Source organism: Apium graveolens, chromosome 9, assembly GCF_009905375.1.
Source record: "Apium graveolens cultivar Ventura chromosome 9, ASM990537v1, whole genome shotgun sequence".
Taxonomy (NCBI): domain Eukaryota; kingdom Viridiplantae; phylum Streptophyta; class Magnoliopsida; order Apiales; family Apiaceae; genus Apium; species Apium graveolens.
The window spans coordinates 276,642,889-276,659,414 of NC_133655.1; the positions used below are offsets into that span (position 1 = coordinate 276,642,889).

Here is a 16,526-nt window from a genome sequence, read left to right on the forward strand (position 1 = left end):
TGATACACTTGTGAGAATGAGTGTAAACACGAATGGAGAGAAGAGTGAAACACATGTGAGGTACACTAAACAGAATCACACACTCACAGTGAGGAAGAAAGAGAAACTACTTGTTATTTCTTTTCCAACCAAGTGAAATATGAGAACTCCTTCAGACAACGGCATACATTCCTTCTCTAAGGGGGAGATAAAAGCTTAAGAAATAGTTTGGAGGATTTTCCTCAACTAAGGGGGAGAAATAGCAGGGAGAAAGAAAAAGATCCTACATATGTACACTACACCACACCATTGTTGTTTATAACTACGGATCCTATTGTACGGGAGAGGTGGTAAACACAAGTTGATTTCCTAGTAAGGGAAGAAGCTATTTTCCAAAAGGGGAGTACCATTGGTTTTTATCTGCGGATCCTATTATACGGGAGAGGTGGTAAACGAAGGTGATCTTCTTTAATCAGTTGATTCTCATAGGGGGAGAAGCAAGACAGATATGCGCTTCTCAACAGGAAATGTGGTTGTACAAAAAGAAGATGAAACTACTTGAAGATATGTTCAGTCTAGAGGAACATCTATTTGGAATCTGGAAAAGGTTAAATGTTATCCAGAACTTTTCTGCTATTTACTTTGCATTTCTGTTTATATCTTTTTCTTATTTGTTAGTTGAGTTATCCTCTAGGTATTTGTGTGTTATTGTCTAACAAACAAATAGGGGGAGATTGTAAGGCATATGTCATAGCCTATTTATATATTTGAGGATTTAACTCAACTCAAATAAGAATGTAATAAGTAAATAGTGGATCTATCGTCAAAGAGATCTCGCAAAGTAACATATGTCAAAAGATTCAGAAACAAGGTTCATCTACAGACTTGAGGAGTTAATTCACTAGAAGAAGTTCAAGAAATTGATCAAGCCTCAGTGATTCAAATCAAGATTGTGGATTTAATCAAGTGACAGAGATCTCGTTAGGGTATCAAAGAATTACAAGGATTTAATCTGAAGAAAATCAAGTATCAAAGTCAAGACATGAAGAAACGTCACGGAAGTTAGTCACTCATGAAGCAGACAGTACATCGAGTGTCAACATTGAAGTGGTGGAATTGATTCATAATTCTCAGTGATTTTCAGAAGATTTTCAGAAGAATGGTTGCTGCTCAGGATTAGTATTAATTCTCTATTAATTAATTAAGTCATATAATTTAATTAAGAAAATAAATTATATCTGCAAAGATTGATTTATTTATTAATTGATTAATTAATTCAGAATTAATATTAAGAATTTTCAGAAGTTTAATTGGATTAAAAACAGTCTTAAATCAGCAAGACAATTGAAAATGAACTAGCATGACAATCTGGATTGTCATACCGATTGTCATGCCAAGTCATTTCAATAGTCATACCGAAAGTTCTACTAGGAAGGAGTTTGTCTTGCTAGTTCAACTGATTGTCATACCGAAAGTCATTGTAGTTCAATCAGATTGTCTTGCTAGTACAATCAATAGTCCTACCGATTGTCTTGCTGAGCTTAGGATTGTCTTGCCAGTTCAATGAGAGTCTGTTGATTGATTTAAAAAGAACAGAAGCAGCATACATTCATTATCATCTATACAGAACACAAGTCAACAATACAAGAACTCAGCAGAAGAGAGAAGCAAAATATTTCATCCTTCATCTGCAAACTTCAAGATCATAATTTCTAGTTTGTAAAGTTAAATCTAATCAACTAGAAATCATTCTCTTGTTCTTGTGTAACTATCTAGCGGATCAAAATTCCTAGTTATTAATCTCAAATTGCGTTTAGCATTTGATTCTTTTTATTGCAAAAATAGAAAAAGTTCATGTCGAATTTATTCTAGATTTGTGATAATTAATTTGAGATTAATCCCTTGTAATCGATACCGTTGTTGTAACACCTTTCAAGTTTAATAATATTTTTATTTAACTTGAATTTTGTTTCACATTTTTATTCCGCACTAAATTCGATTATTCGGTATTGTTTGTATTCAACCCCCCTTCTACAAACACATTGGGACCTAACAAAGATCATTTAAGTTTAATAAGTAGAATGTGTATGTTCTGCAAGTTGAACAAATATTCTGCAAACTTAACATGTTTTGCATAATAAAATATTTTTGTAATGTTTTACATGCAGTACATATATAATATTCGAGATTTTGAATAAAATAAGGATCTTTGTAGCGCATGATTCGCAAAATAATATGTTTTGCAATGTTTTTATGCAATATTTAACTTGCAGAACATAAATGGTCTCTAAGGTCTTCAAAAAAAAGTGGTCTCCATAGAACTTAACCCCTATATTTTAAATATAATAATAAAATATTATTATTACGATATACTCCATTCGTCCCAATTTATCTGCCGTGTTTGATTTTTGATGGTTTAATTGACTTAATTTTCACCGTAAATAAAAAAATTTATTCTTTATTATTTTGAAAAACTAAAAAATACATATTAAAATTAAATTTTATAAATTTTGATAATGTATTATGTGAAATTTTCAATCAAATTTGTGTTAATTTGACTGTAAAAAAGCAAACATGATTTTGAAATGTTATTAAAGCTAAGATATAGTAAAATGTTCTAAATCACTAGAATTTATATGTATAATAATATTTTTAAGGAATACAGTTGCTCCAAGACATAAACTGTGTTAGCTTGAAAACGTTGTTTTCCATTTAAGGTTTTTTTTATAACTCATAAATAAATCTAAATTAATTAATATAATATGTTACTAATTTTGATTATCTTAAAAGTACTATTTTATTCATAGTATATTTAAAATGACTAAATTTAGTAAAATTTATTTCTATTAATAATATATGCATAGTTTTTTTGTCAAGAATATATGCATAGATTTAAATGTTCGTTTAATAAGTTTATTTTTTTATAAATAATTATTTTATTTTAGATTAAACAAACTATGTACTCCCTCCGTCACACCTAATTGTTCTCGTTTTTAAGAGAGTGTCCGACACGCATTTTAAGATGAATAAAAAGTATATTTCTATAACGTTTTTTTTAAAAAAAATCTGAATAAAAATTTAAACATTTGATTTTTATTCAAAAAAAATTGAAAAAAATTATGGAACTATATTTTGTATTTATCTTAAAATACGTGAATGATATTTTCTCGGAAACTATAACAATTGAGTGGGATTACTAATAAAAGTATAAATAACTGGTAATTTATAGTTGTTTAATTATACAAACGGCTTTATTAAGTATTTAAGTGTCCAAGCAAACATTAACCAACAAACATCTTCTGAATTAATTTATTTTCTGCTGAAAATTACCGTGATGCCAAAAGCTTTATTTCAACTAACTTGATTGCCGGAGAGTGCGCCATGAATATTAGAAATGAAAATTCGAGAAAAGATGTATGTATATTTACTACGAAACAAATATTTTCCTTTTATATGCCAACAAGTTTTATTCTTTGATCATTTCTGTAACCATTTTATTTGATTCTATTTAAATATAAAGCCCCTCCCCACTATAACTATAAAACTTAAACTATTCACCGGCCAATATTTGTCTATGTGTAGTCAACTAATTGTCTTTCACAATTATTATTTTTGTGTAATTTGTCTCTATTTTTATTCTTCCTAAACTTGCGGCGAAGCCCTATCATTTTAGAGCCACCTCTGAAATGTATAATAATTTCCTAATTTATTTTAAATAAATAATAATAAACAATTATTTATTTATAAATGAGCCAAGTACTTGAAAGTTTTATCCGTCCCAAGGTCACGGGATCCCAAAATATTTTTAGAACAAATATTAATTAATTACATGTTATAAAAAAATAGACATACATAAAGTTTCTTTGCTTCCAATAAAATATTTTATACTCTTTGTTCAAGATATGCATTGTTTATTCAAGATTAAAATTTTAGTATTATTTATTTTATATATTATTCTATCTTTAAACCGATAACACACATTAAAAAGTTTTTAATATTAAAAAAATTATAAATTAAAAAGTGACACATAATTATAAATAATAAAACTAACATTTTAAGTAATTACAAAGTGTAACACTGAGTAATAAAAATATTTCTACAAATTTTTTCAAAAATTTCAAAAACATATTTTTGTTAATTTTCCTGAGAATTATGATGCTAAACAAACAGACCATAATCAATCAGTTCGATCACTATCCGCATGCACTCTACTTTTTCACACTATATAACTCCACTCCCACTCTTCTTGTTTCCTCATCATCAATCAGTTCCCTCACTTTTGTCTTCAATTTCACACCTATACATATATTCATACATGCAAGTGAAACTATGGCAGTTTCAATGCTTGAAACCAACTGTGAACTAGACAAGCTCACTTCTGAGATCTTCTCAATTCTCGAAAATAAGTTCCTGTTTGGAGAATTTGATCACGACCCTCAATTTTCTTTGACTAAACAGCATGTTTTTCCACTAGAACAACTTAAATCCGGCAAACATGTTACCGGAAAAGTGAGAATTCTGTCCATTGACGGCGCCGGTGCCACCGACGGTATACTTTCCGGGAAGTCTTTAGTTCATTTGGAGAACAATCTTCAACAAAAATCTGGTGACCCTAATGCGAGAATTGCGGATTTTTTTGATGTCGTGGCTGGCTCCGGCGCCGGCGGTGTTCTCGCCGCACTTTTGTTTACTTCCGGAAAAGACGGAAGACCCATTTTCACGGCAAAAGAAGCTTTGGATTTCATTGTGGAAAATCGCCGGAAAATTTTTAATTCGCCGGCGGCGGTAGGGTTCCGGCGGTTTTTCCGGTCACCGGAGAATGTGTTTGGTAAGAAGTTTGGAGAGTTGACATTGAAAGATACGATGAAAGCTGTTTTGATTCCTTGTTATGATTTAACTAGTGGGGCGCCTTTTGTGTTTTCCCGCGCTGATGCTTTCGAAACCGACGGCTACGATTTCATGATCAAGGATGTGTGTGCTGCCACGTCAGCTGGTCGAATTGCAATAGAGATGAAATCGGTTGATAAAAAAACTAAAATTATGGCAATTGGCGGTGAGGTTGCGATGAATAATCCGACATCTGTAGCGATCACTCATGTGCTTAATAATAAGCAAGAATTTCCATTTTGTAATGGAGTTGAAGATTTGTTGGTTGTGTCCTTAGGGAATGGCGAATCGTGTTCCGGTGTTGCCGGAAAATTATCTTCTTTGCCGACAGCATTTGTCAAGATAGCCGGAGAAGGAGTTTCCGACATGGTAAATTTTTTTACTTGCACCTTATTATCTCGTATATTTATCATCATTTTTGATAAAAAAAAAAAGATATCGAGCTATCACGTGTAAAAATTATTAAATCACTTGTCACACAGTCGAAGCAGTACAAAATATGAAAATAACTTGCGATTGGTGAATCCTCGTTATTTTTAGCGAGGATATTTAAAAATGATATAAAACGTATAAAACCGAGTAATTTTTTTAGAGTGTTTGCAGAATCTTATGAATGTTCATTTGATGTTTATTATAGGTTGATCAAGCTGTATCCATGGCATTTGGAGAGTCTAGATCAAGCAATTATGTTCGTATACAAGCTAATAATGGTGTCGGTAGCTTCAAAGGTGACGAGAACAAAAACGTATTGGCGTCAATAGACCAAATGTTGAGACAAAAGAGTGTAGAATCAGTGTTGTTCAAGGGGAAAAAGTTGGTTGAGAGGACTAATTTGGAGAAACTGGAATTATTTTCCGGAGAGTTGATTAAGGAACACGAGAGGAGAAAGACGAGTATTTTACCGACTGTGGTTTTAAAACACGCATCTGGTGGAACACCAAGAACGTCATCTGCAACATCATCATCGACTTTATCTTCTAATTAATCAACTACTATTAATGATTAAAATCCTTATTTAGCTTGTGACTCGAGTCCAGTTAAGTCGAGTGATTCTGGTTGTGCTTGCTTTGCCACTCGTGATAAAAATTATCCGAGATTGTGCTGTGCCTTAGTTGAGTTTAATGGTAGGTATAGATAAAAGGTTTTTGGTTGGTTTGAGTTTGAGTGAGTGTATAATGTATAACAAGAGTGTGAGAGTGTATTTGCAGATAATACTAATTTGGAGGAGCTTGGAATGCTTATAATTAAGTTGCTTATAGGTTAGTAGATTAATTTTAGAGGAAATGCATTTGTAATAGGTCTTAATCAAGATTTCTTGATTATTAAGACTGTTCTGTAACATCTTTATGACTCTGATGCAAGTTTTCATATAACATAAAATCTTACTCTGGAGTGCATATAATTTTATCTCTTGTTTCTTTGGTTCTCCATACGTCGTTGATAAATTTGTACCTAATACATTTGTCCTAAGGTACCAGTACATAAGACTCCAGCATTAGCAGGTCGAACAAGGTCCCCATGAACGTTGTCTTTAACCGTGTTTTCATAGTTGTTTCTTTGCTCTAGCCCTCTAGTCAGAACTCAGAACCAGTTTACAGTACATTACAATAAGAAATCAAAGTTTCTTTGCACTCCTTTTGTTGTATACTGTCTCCAGTTAAGCTCAGTAGGCAGCAGCAGCACAACTAATGGCTCTGAAAATAAATTTAGAAGCCAAAGGGGACATTGAAGATGTTCTCCTTTTGTCTTGGCTTCTCATCTCTGATGGACACGGGCTAATTTCTCCCTTTCCATCCGATCCCGATCCCTGCAGCAATGCAGAGAAAAAGAAAATCTGGAATTATGAACTCACCTCCAGCGGCTTTGATCTTCACATTGACAAATCTGGTAAACCTCTGCTCCAAGTATAACCTGCTGCGCCTCCCTTGACTCCTAAACTCGCAACTTACAGTTGAGAACTTACTTTTTTGAAATTTATTATAGATGATCTATTTTAAGAAACAGAGGGGACACATTGGTGAACCAATATTCAATTTTCTTATAAATGTCCTTTAATATTACATCTACACTGAAGCAATAGACTTGATTGGGATCAGTACACAGACTGTATGAAATAAAAATGTGATCATTGTTAAAAAGTATAAGATCATGTTCGGGCCTTCCTCTATCATCATAGAGCGACTGGTTACTTAACATGGTTTCAGAGCTCGGCTTAGGGAGGGGTCTCGGATGAGGGGAGTGTTGTATAAGATCATGTTCGGGCCTTCCTCTACCACCTTAAGCTTTTAGAGCGACCGGTTACTTAACAATCATAAGTTTTTGTTATCAATATTGATTACTGATTACATGCACTATAGTCCTTAAAATACACATAGAGTAATTCTCTTGACATATTCTTTACTTCTGTTATAAATGATAAGTTTGGTTGTTAGTTTACATAATAAACATGAAAACAATGCAGTAGGTGAAAGTAAGGCAACAAGTAATATGAAACCTGGGCCTAGCCTTTTTAATGGTGGCTTTAATAGGCAGGGCAGGAGCACTGTCTGCCATAAAACTTAAGTGAGAGCTTAACTTCAATTTTATAAATTTTACATGGATTTGGCCCTGAGTTGCAGCAGAAGCCAGCAGAACTCTAGCCGATAAGAGAATAATTAAATGTTCATGATTCAAGTTTTCGCATTTTAACAAGCTATCAAGCACTTGACATTTCCCGGGGATTATGCTAACATGCTTGTATTTTTTTTTTGGAGTATAGCTTATAAGCTAATAAGTAGCATCTATGTTTATATGAATCTCGGAGTGAGCGGGAATCTGAACCTTCGATGACAAGAGATAATCCTTTACCACTTGAGCTTTTTGAGTCTAATCTTACAAAACAGGTGCATAATTGCCTAATTGGTCTTCTCGGCCTCCACCCTAAAATGGTCACACATGAAACAAAATACATGAATGGAGTCAATATATACATTACTTACTAATAATATATTACAATAACAGGAAATGGTGAAAAGTATTGTGGATGAGGATGACTAAAACACCTCTTAGTACAGAGTAGTCCAGGGGGTTTCATCACAATCTCATAAATATACTTTCATCTAGCTAGATATATAGTTAACAATTAACATGACCAAGTCATATCTCCTAGGCTGCCCTGCTCTACAATCATACTCATGTTAGAACTGGGTTTGATCATCTGTTGGCTCATTGTTATCTTCGATGTCATAGGCGATCCACAGCTTGATGCACAAAGGGCTTGACCCGCTGTAGCTGCTATATGAACACGAAGGTGCAATACTTGTGCTTGAGCTACTGCTAACTGAGTCTGTAACGTGTCAATTTGTTGTTGTAGACATGAAATGGCCCCAACACATCCGTAAACTGGGTCTCGGACCCTGGCATTTGCTTCATACACCATGCTACTCACTGCATCTCCTCGTTGCTGCTCAGGCACCTCCTGCAATTCAAGAACGGTATGAATTTAGATTTTTACAAATTATAAATAATTGAAAATTGAGATAAGTCCAGTTAATTGGACCCTCCGGAAGTTTGCGAGAGTTTTGTACAACAGATAGGACAACCAAGTAAAATAATTATTACCATTGGGCAATGAAGGTGTAAAGATTTGGAGTTGAGAAACCTTCTCACAAAACACAAAAGCAGGTGGCACAACAGTCAGTTCTGTCACAACATGACTAGACCTGTCAGATATGATGAACATCTCGAATTCCGAATTTTGACCCAGATTTACACTAGCTAGTAACCAAAATTTTATAATTTTAAATCGCTACACTGTAGAGTTACACATGTGTCTCTTCGTGTATGATATGATCGCCATCTTGGCATGATCGTCAACTCTTGAGAAACATTCAAGTGTTTATTTTAACTCGCTACTATGTGAAATGTTACACTCGTTTTTTTTAACGTTGGTGTGATTGTCAATTTTTGAGTGATGTTCAAGTGTTTATTTGATATCTGTTATGTTGAAGTGTTTATAGGATTCAAATTCTGAAACCGCCTCTTTGTAAAACCTAAAGATCAGATGGTGTACATGTTATCCACATACCTGCAACATTTTGTTGACATTACTAGCACCAAAGACCTTGTGAACATTAGCAAATTTGGAAGGATCATCAGGTGGAAAATGAGGAGCAAATACACAGTCCCCAGCTGCACATTTTCTCCGGAGAAGCTTGCAGGCTGCACATGGTGATGCTTGTGCTCCTGATGACAAGCCTGCTGCAGCTGCACCACCTTGTTTTTTCCCATTAAACTTCATACTATGATATATACAAGTAATATTGCCTGAAAATTACAAGAATTATATGTGTAGGTCCACTTAGATTGTACAAATGTATATAGGTTAACAGAACTGAGAAGATGATTAAGTGGGGAAAAGAGAGTAGGAGAAATGTAACAAAGTAAAGTGCTGGAGTGAAAATGTAGAAAAAATGGGGAGGTTTTCATAGGGAGTCATAGTCATTATAAAGGGCTTATATAGAATGGGGTCACGTCCACAAAAATGTTGCAGGGACCTATTTTCACTGTAAGCCTGACGCTGCAATATACTCGGTATTATATGTTATAACATACGTTTGTCAGAATCCGAACTTATACGAACTTATACATCATAAAAGATCCGTGACCCCTGATACATTCACTGTTGGGCATTGACTATAGAAGTCTACTTTTGCTAACGATCTGATTTCATATATAAAGATTAAAATATGCAAGAGACTGTAAGAAAATATACAATTACATGCAACAGTCATCTTTAAATAGTGTAGACTAAAATTATTTTAACAATAAACATATAATAACTTGAGGTCATGACAGTTGAAAAGACGGTACTGGAGGCCATTGTTTAACTTTTGGCATATGGACAACTTACATCGTAGTGGTGTATTTGTAGTAAATTTATCTTCCAACAATATTTTATCATTCAGATTAAAAAAGTCGCTGAATACATGAATCTGGTCATCTTTTTGTGATTAATTAAATAAATTATTTTGTATTACATACTCTCCCGTGGGGATTCTACATAAAAATGTGATGTGGATCTTTTAGTGACAAAATGATCTTGACATTGTACTATATTTCAGGCTTAAGCACTTTTTAAGTTTTAAAGTTTGCATTTATACGCGTATTTATAGTTCAAAATTATATTCTTTTTTGTCAAATTACTGAAAATATATCCTTTTTATCCTTGAAGCGGGAAAACTATACTTTATAAATCTACTTAACCAAATTTGAAACTAAATTCCAGCTCTGTAAAAGTATTTGAATATCTCGAATTGCAAGTTGGTTATTATCGAGTCGAATTCAAACAAGTTACCGTGAGTTTAACCCATTAAATCCCCCCTGCTTAACATAAATGTAAATAGAGACCAATTGTCTGCAGTTGATTCCAAGCATTGAGCATTGGTGTGACAGGCTCTTTCGGTCCTGAGAAAATGTGAATTTTCTTTCGGTTGGTGGCCACAGAAAAGCATATAATTTCAAAACTAAGAAATCAGAAAAAGCAAGCATGAAGAAAAGTCAAAGAGAAATTATGTATATTCTTTATACCAAAAATTAACTACTCTCACCTTCCAAACACTTTTACTTTGGAGTGTTTTGAATAATGTTAGCTAATATATTAATTAAAGTATGAAAGCCTCTGATCAATGGGGAACATATATTACTATTAAAGATATGTCTTTTGAACAAGTCAAAAATCATATAGCTGCCTGATGCCTGAGAGATGTATGTTCTTTCACATGAGAAAGAATGTCAATTTAGAACTTTGTAAAAGCATGAAACAAGACAATCAACTATATTGTAGGGTTGATTCAACCGTTAAGGCCAAGGGAATAATATAAAAAAACTGGTTATGAATCACTTCAATTTATAACTTGTGGTGCTTATGCAAAAAACTGGAACTTTTCTTCAAAAAATTTTAAGAGCAAGTGGGAATTTCGAATATTTTTTGACCACCTATAGCTCTTGAACATGGTTGGAATGATGATATCCTTTAGGTAGAGGTTGCAAAACATGGGAATATCATTACATTAAGTAGCATGATAAGATTGACCTGGGACACATTTCTTCTACAATGGATTACCTATGAAGCAAAGTATGTTCTATGATACCTTAAGAATCATAGTTTCCCTTTGTCTATAACAAGAAATTTCAAGTGCTCATCACCTCAAGCTTTTGGTATCAAAAGGAGATAATATACGGGATATAAGACAGGGAAAGAATAGAGCACTAGAAACAAGCTTTTTAAGAAAAAAGGGGTCCTCCAAGGCACCTCATTTCCATGGCTTGGATGAATATAACAAAAGTAACAAGCAAGCATGCCTACATGTAGATTATTTGGATAACCTTGTTCTTTTAGCCTTTCTCTACAAGTCAGAAACAACAGTCAGTCAAAAAAACTCGCATGCCTGATTACACTTTTACCGAGAGAAATTAGAATATCTGCTTTTTACCTGATAATGGATATACACTTTTGGGGTGATTAAATGGCCTCAGCAAAGGCGATGTGTGTGATGAGATGCAAATCTATCAGAGGCCTCTGGCCATGTGTTTCAAGAAACTCCATGGGTTGGGAGGAATTATCATACTATGTTACACACCAAAAATTGAACCATTTAAGTCTTAGGTACATAGTATACAAGCTAGAAGCAACAAGAATACCTAGAATGAAATTTGTAGGGCCAAAAGATTATAAATATATAGCTAAAATATTCCTACCAAAAAATAGAGATGACTAACTAACTGTAGACAACACAGACGTACATCATGACAACAGCATATGCTAATCTTCCTCCATTAGCTCTCCTCCGGGTTCTTGAGACACCTCCTCGCTATATCTGGCATACATAAATAGTATCTTGTTCAACTTAGCAATACAAGAAGTATACAGTGATCGCACCTATCTATTCATCATGTTAAATTGTAATAGTGAAATTTTAACTCAGTGCGGGTTAGATTAAGCAAAGAGGAAATTCACAATTTATACCAACTCTGGTGGAAGTGGAAAACAGTGTAAGGCCGAATTTTTAACTACTTTAGAAGATTAGATTGCAAAATATAATTTTTGTTCAAGATCGTTAATACTAACAGTTTAAACTTGGATTTGATGCAAAATAATCACCATATTTTTACAAGTTATTTCTCGTATTTTCCCCTCTTTTTTTCCCTTCAGTTCCAGAAGAAACAAATTTTTGCCTAGACAGCGAATGAGGAACCATCTTCTTGGAACAAACCACAACTCTCCATTCCCAACTAGTGCCAGTTTACATACAATTTTTGATTTAAATATGAACCAACAGAGATTATAAAACAATGTTATTAAAGAGAAAGCACAAAGAAATAAAGTTTTTATGGCACATATGTACATGGTTTAAACCATATCTTGGAAATAAGGTTCCAGGTCAGTTCATCGGACAAATGAAAACCCAAAAGGCTTTTAGTAATAACAAACTTGTAGTCCTACGGTACCACAGTTCTATCTGACGTGTATCTGGAGAAGAAGGGGGAGGGGGGGCAAAGATGCTAATCTGCAAGCCCCTGCTGGTTACTAATTTTGTTTCCAACTAGTAATGCTAATGGTCTTTAGATATGTGACGTTTATTAACACACAATTCAGCATTTCTGTTAACCTAATTTCAGCACCTATTTGCCGAAGACATGCACCTGTGCACGAGCATATAAATGTATTTAAAATCAGAAAATAAAAGATGCTTGATTAGTGTCACATCTGTACTTACAATTCTGCAGCTGTCCTTTTTTTATTGCAAATAAATTCTTTCAGTTCTTCCATACTCATAGAATCAGAACCATTCTTGTCGTCCTGTTTCAGTAAATTACATCGGTCCAAAGAAGCACAAATGTCGGCCAAGCCTGGGTTATCTGACATATTCTTGATGTTCTCTTTATAGTGCTCCATCAAAATAAATCCTGCACAAGAACATGCAAGCAAGACAGTGCTAACACCAGTCATAAAAATGAATGTTGAATGATCAACTGAGCTGAGTTGCAATCCTCAAAAAAATTGCTAGAAAAGGCAAACTATCAAACCAAAAACACTCCAATAATCCATCTACTTGTATAATTAGAAAGTGAATGCTTACAGTATAGCCTGAATTCACGACGCCAACACTCAGATTTAGAAAAGCTCACTTGATTTTCTGTACAAATGTTAATATCTGTATTTGTCTTTAATTTGAAATTTTCCTTTTTAGTTATAGATGCACATAAAAAACAAACTAGTAAGCTACATAATTTTTAGTGAACCCGTTTTTCATCGCGAGCGTTATCTTTAACTTTTTGAACAAAATGTTTTTTTAACCGGAGGAGAAATGAATTTAAAGTCTAGTAAATTGGGTATATACTCCATCCTAAAGTCCATCGCATGTCTATCACAAAGGAATGAACAGCATACCAAGTGCTCGAAGAATCTTCAAGTCAAATTTTTCCACCAAAGAATCACAATTAATCAAATTCGCACGGTGAATGACCATCATCTTTATATCAATCAGTAAATCCTGGCATGAAGAAGGGCACTTCAAGATGAGCTTTTGAGCAAGTATTTTTAAATATATATATGTTCTGTACGTGAAGCACTTACAAGCTCAGGTTCGCTTAGGGAGCAGAGCCAACTAACATCTTCAACTCTATTACGTCCTAAAATATCTTCTTTATTCATATGTCGTGATTTTCCTGCTTACCTCTAGTAACAGACCTGGAATCCACTTATCTACCAAAACAGAATAATTTAGTTAAGTATCAAGTTATAGAGAATACATAGAACAGAAAACATACTTGAGTCGATATACTGAATAGACAAAGAGATGACAAGATAAACAAACTAATGTTTATTCTTAAATTAATCTAGGACTGAGTTGCATCTCAATGGTCCCTGATTAACATTGTATGAACCAAAGTATTTTATGATTGCATTCCTTAAAATACGATTAGCGGACGTTGAATATTTGAGGGTATGCTTGCCTTTTATTAATTTTACACATTATCCCATTGTAACTTGTAAGTGTCTGCATAAGCGTGAAACACACAGACCTAACACACATACACACACTCACAGGCTGTATATATGTTACCACCGTCCAGATGTAGCACCGCGGCACCACCATTGTAATCACATTGTAATCACAGACAAGCCATATATACACATACAGACACACGAAAACAACAACCCATACATACACCATCATCAACTTCATCACCTACTCAATGTATTCCAGTCAAACCCCTCCTGCCCCAATAAGTTTCAGCCCCGTTTTTCAATTCATCGTGCAACCACGAACTCACCTCAACAATGCTGTTAAATTTGTTTCATTTAAGAACTTTTAGACCCTTATGAAGAAATTTTGAAGATGTCATGATTTTTAGTAATGCGGATAAAAGTGTTTGATGAAAATATACTAAACTGGCAATGCTTTTTTTTGTGGAGATAAAGTGGTGAGATGTCTTTTGTTTCCAAAATTTTGTGCATGGAGGATGAGGAATTTGTCACATTTTGATAAATGAGCTTGAAAAGTCCTCACTAGATCGGAGTAGACAATATTGTTTTGGCTTGGCTTCCAGATCACTACCATTTGCCATAAAGAAGACGTGAACTTAGATAATGCTGATGTCTTACACATTAGAGAAGAGCTAAGATCAGTTTGTGCTAGCCATTTTTCTTAAGACTTTTTAACAATCTTAGGCCCAAAATTTTATTAAAAATTGTGCATATTTTTCCTTCCCTTTGTAAAGGGCCCGTGGACTAAAAGCTTATCAGCTTGTGTACAGTTGAGTAGTGAAGAAATTCTACTATACCTTTCTACTTGAGCTGGAAGGAAAAAATTGAAAGTGAACTTATGGGACTTAGAAAGTGTTGATATTGGTTTCATGAGAGCATTGCTTAGTTTAAAAGAGGCCGAATCTTGTAAAGTGGATGCTAAAATCATTCATTCACCCACTTATCAACACGAAAAATTTCTAAGGGGACTTTCATCAAACACTAAACATCATAACTTACAAATTTGCTTAAAACCCTCTAAAATTGTTAAAAATCAACAAACTAACATAATCGAACACAGGATAATTTCTTTATTTAATCAACCCCAAGTACCCAACTAATTAAACCAAAACCAAGAATCTAATAACAGTTAAATCATAGAATATAAGTTATTTAAAAGTATTAAATATGAAAAAGAATGAATTAGAAAAGTACCTGATAAGCAAAGCGATTTGAGAACTTGAGTATAGAAAACTCGAGCTATACATACAGATTATATATAGAAAACTATACATACAGATTATATAGGTTTTATAGCTGGGAATTCCTGTAATCTATATAAATTTTTAATTATATAATATTTATTATAGGTTTTTATTTTTAAAGTATGTAAAAATTTTAAAATTTATTATTTTGATAATCCAATAAAAAGGTGAGCATATTAAAATATAATTATATCCTAATTAGGATATCAGGTGGTTTGATGTCAAAAGAGTAATTTCATTATTTAATTTTTTAAAATTATAATTCTACTCAATACAAGCAACATCACAAATCCTAGAAACAGTAAACGACCCATAGAATGAAGCAAAAGAAAACACGCAATAATGTTACAAGGCAATAATGTTATAAAAATATAGATAAGTTTAAAATATATTTTATTTATTTTATACAACTCATAAAATTTTCAAAAGAAAACGATTTAAAATAAAATATTAACATATGCATAAGGCTTAATTTGTTCTAAAAAGTAATTACACATGAAACCAATAATTTAACTATAATTAATATAAGTTGACATCTCTATCATCATCATCTTAGTATACATTACTAATATACTAAAATCAAATGACAATACAATACTTTTAAAAAAATATTGACATAAAAAATTAAGTTAACTATACAAATTTGCATAAAATTTGATAATAATTTTAGAAACACACGTATAATTGATACAATTATTAGATTAAAATATTAATTTCAAAGATATAAAACATAATATATCAATTGTATAAAATAGATAAAATATTAATTGTTGGAGTGAAAAAGTTAAAAGTAATATTTAAATAAACATAAAACAAAAGAAAAGAATATTCTAAATCATCTGGTGCATGACACATGTATGAAGAAGCTTAGTAGTAGTAAAAATATTAACTCAGTCTATAATTCTCTTTGGGGGTGTGAATTCATACTTTCAAATAATTTTCTAGTATTTTTTAACGGGCAAAAGATTATCTTGTAGTTGAATAATAACATGACCCAAAAAAACAGAAGAAAATTTTTGAGAGGAACAAATTTTAATTAGAATTTTATGATGAGCACCCTCTTTATAAATAAATTATTTATACTATTTTTTAAAATAATTATTTTTTTGAAAAAAAATTCAAATTTTATAATTTGGATTAACCTAAGAATTGAATTCCATTTGATTTCAAATTAGAGATTTCAAATGAGAGAATATGATTTGTCATTTCATATTCTAATATTTATACTAATATTTGAATGTCCACTTCAAACAAAATTCATCCAAATTCAGAAATAGCTTCTGTAGATATAATCATAAATTCCAACATGTGACAAAAAAAATAGTTATCCTCTTTAACCAGCTGAGCCAGCGTGTTTTGTTTTTTTGGTCTCTGCAGTTGCGTGG

General features: G+C 32.8%; 3 protein-coding genes across 4 annotated transcripts; 1 reads left to right on the forward strand and 2 right to left on the reverse strand.

The window, feature by feature from the left end:
• Positions 1–4,221: 4,221 nt before the first annotated feature.
• Positions 4,222–6,246, forward strand: LOC141684300 (patatin-like protein 7). Its single transcript, XM_074489215.1, has 2 exons — positions 4,222–5,235; positions 5,504–6,246. The coding sequence occupies exons 1-2, from the start codon at positions 4,309–4,311 to the stop codon at positions 5,849–5,851; spliced, it is 1,275 nt and encodes a 424-aa protein (XP_074345316.1). The 5' UTR covers positions 4,222–4,308; the 3' UTR covers positions 5,852–6,246.
• A 1,340-nt stretch (positions 6,247–7,586) lies between these two features.
• On the reverse strand, positions 7,587–9,580 carry LOC141684301 (LOB domain-containing protein 4-like). 2 transcript variants are annotated; one of them, XR_012560624.1, is made up of 3 exons: positions 8,933–9,580; positions 7,908–8,323; positions 7,587–7,785 (listed from the first exon to the last, which is right to left on the reverse strand). XR_012560624.1 is itself a non-coding variant. In XM_074489216.1 (2 exons), the coding sequence occupies exons 1-2, from the start codon at positions 9,143–9,145 to the stop codon at positions 7,988–7,990; spliced, it is 549 nt and encodes a 182-aa protein (XP_074345317.1). In that variant the 5' UTR covers positions 9,146–9,579; the 3' UTR covers positions 7,816–7,987. The 2 variants fall into 2 exon arrangements, 1 of the variants encoding a protein (XP_074345317.1); XM_074489216.1 differs by lacking the exon at positions 7,587–7,785 and having other exon boundaries at positions 7,816–8,323; positions 8,933–9,579.
• Positions 9,581–11,436: 1,856 nt separating this feature from the next.
• Positions 11,437–15,243, reverse strand: LOC141682846 (uncharacterized). Its single transcript, XM_074487535.1, has 5 exons — positions 15,092–15,243; positions 13,484–13,612; positions 13,298–13,400; positions 12,624–12,813; positions 11,437–11,723 (listed from the first exon to the last, which is right to left on the reverse strand). Exons 2-5 carry the CDS (start codon positions 13,559–13,561, stop codon positions 11,669–11,671), a joined length of 426 nt encoding a protein of 141 aa, XP_074343636.1. The 5' UTR covers positions 13,562–13,612; positions 15,092–15,243; the 3' UTR covers positions 11,437–11,668.
• Between the last annotated feature and the right edge of the window lie 1,283 nt (positions 15,244–16,526).

What these genes read in the sequence shown, in the direction of transcription:
- LOC141682846 (XM_074487535.1), bottom strand. Translation starts at nt 13,561, where the DNA reads ATGAATAAAGAAGATATTTTAGGACGTAATAGAGTTGAAGATGTTAGT. An exon ending in GAAGATTCTTCGAGCACTTG is followed by an intron (nt 12,814 to 13,297) that starts GTATGCTGTTCA and finishes GTTCTTGTGCAG; the next exon opens with GATTTATTTTGATGGAGCAC. An exon ending in AAAAGGACAGCTGCAGAATT is followed by an intron (nt 11,724 to 12,623) that starts GTAAGTACAGAT and finishes TATGTATGCCAG; the next exon opens with ATATAGCGAGGAGGTGTCTC.
- LOC141684300 (XM_074489215.1), top strand. Translation starts at nt 4,309, where the DNA reads ATGGCAGTTTCAATGCTTGAAACCAACTGTGAACTAGACAAGCTCACT. An exon ending in GAGAAGGAGTTTCCGACATG is followed by an intron (nt 5,236 to 5,503) that starts GTAAATTTTTTT and finishes TGTTTATTATAG; the next exon opens with GTTGATCAAGCTGTATCCAT.
- LOC141684301 (XM_074489216.1), bottom strand. Translation starts at nt 9,145, where the DNA reads ATGAAGTTTAATGGGAAAAAACAAGGTGGTGCAGCTGCAGCAGGCTTG. An exon ending in ATGTCAACAAAATGTTGCAG is followed by an intron (nt 8,324 to 8,932) that starts GTATGTGGATAA and finishes CTTGAATTGCAG; the next exon opens with GAGGTGCCTGAGCAGCAACG.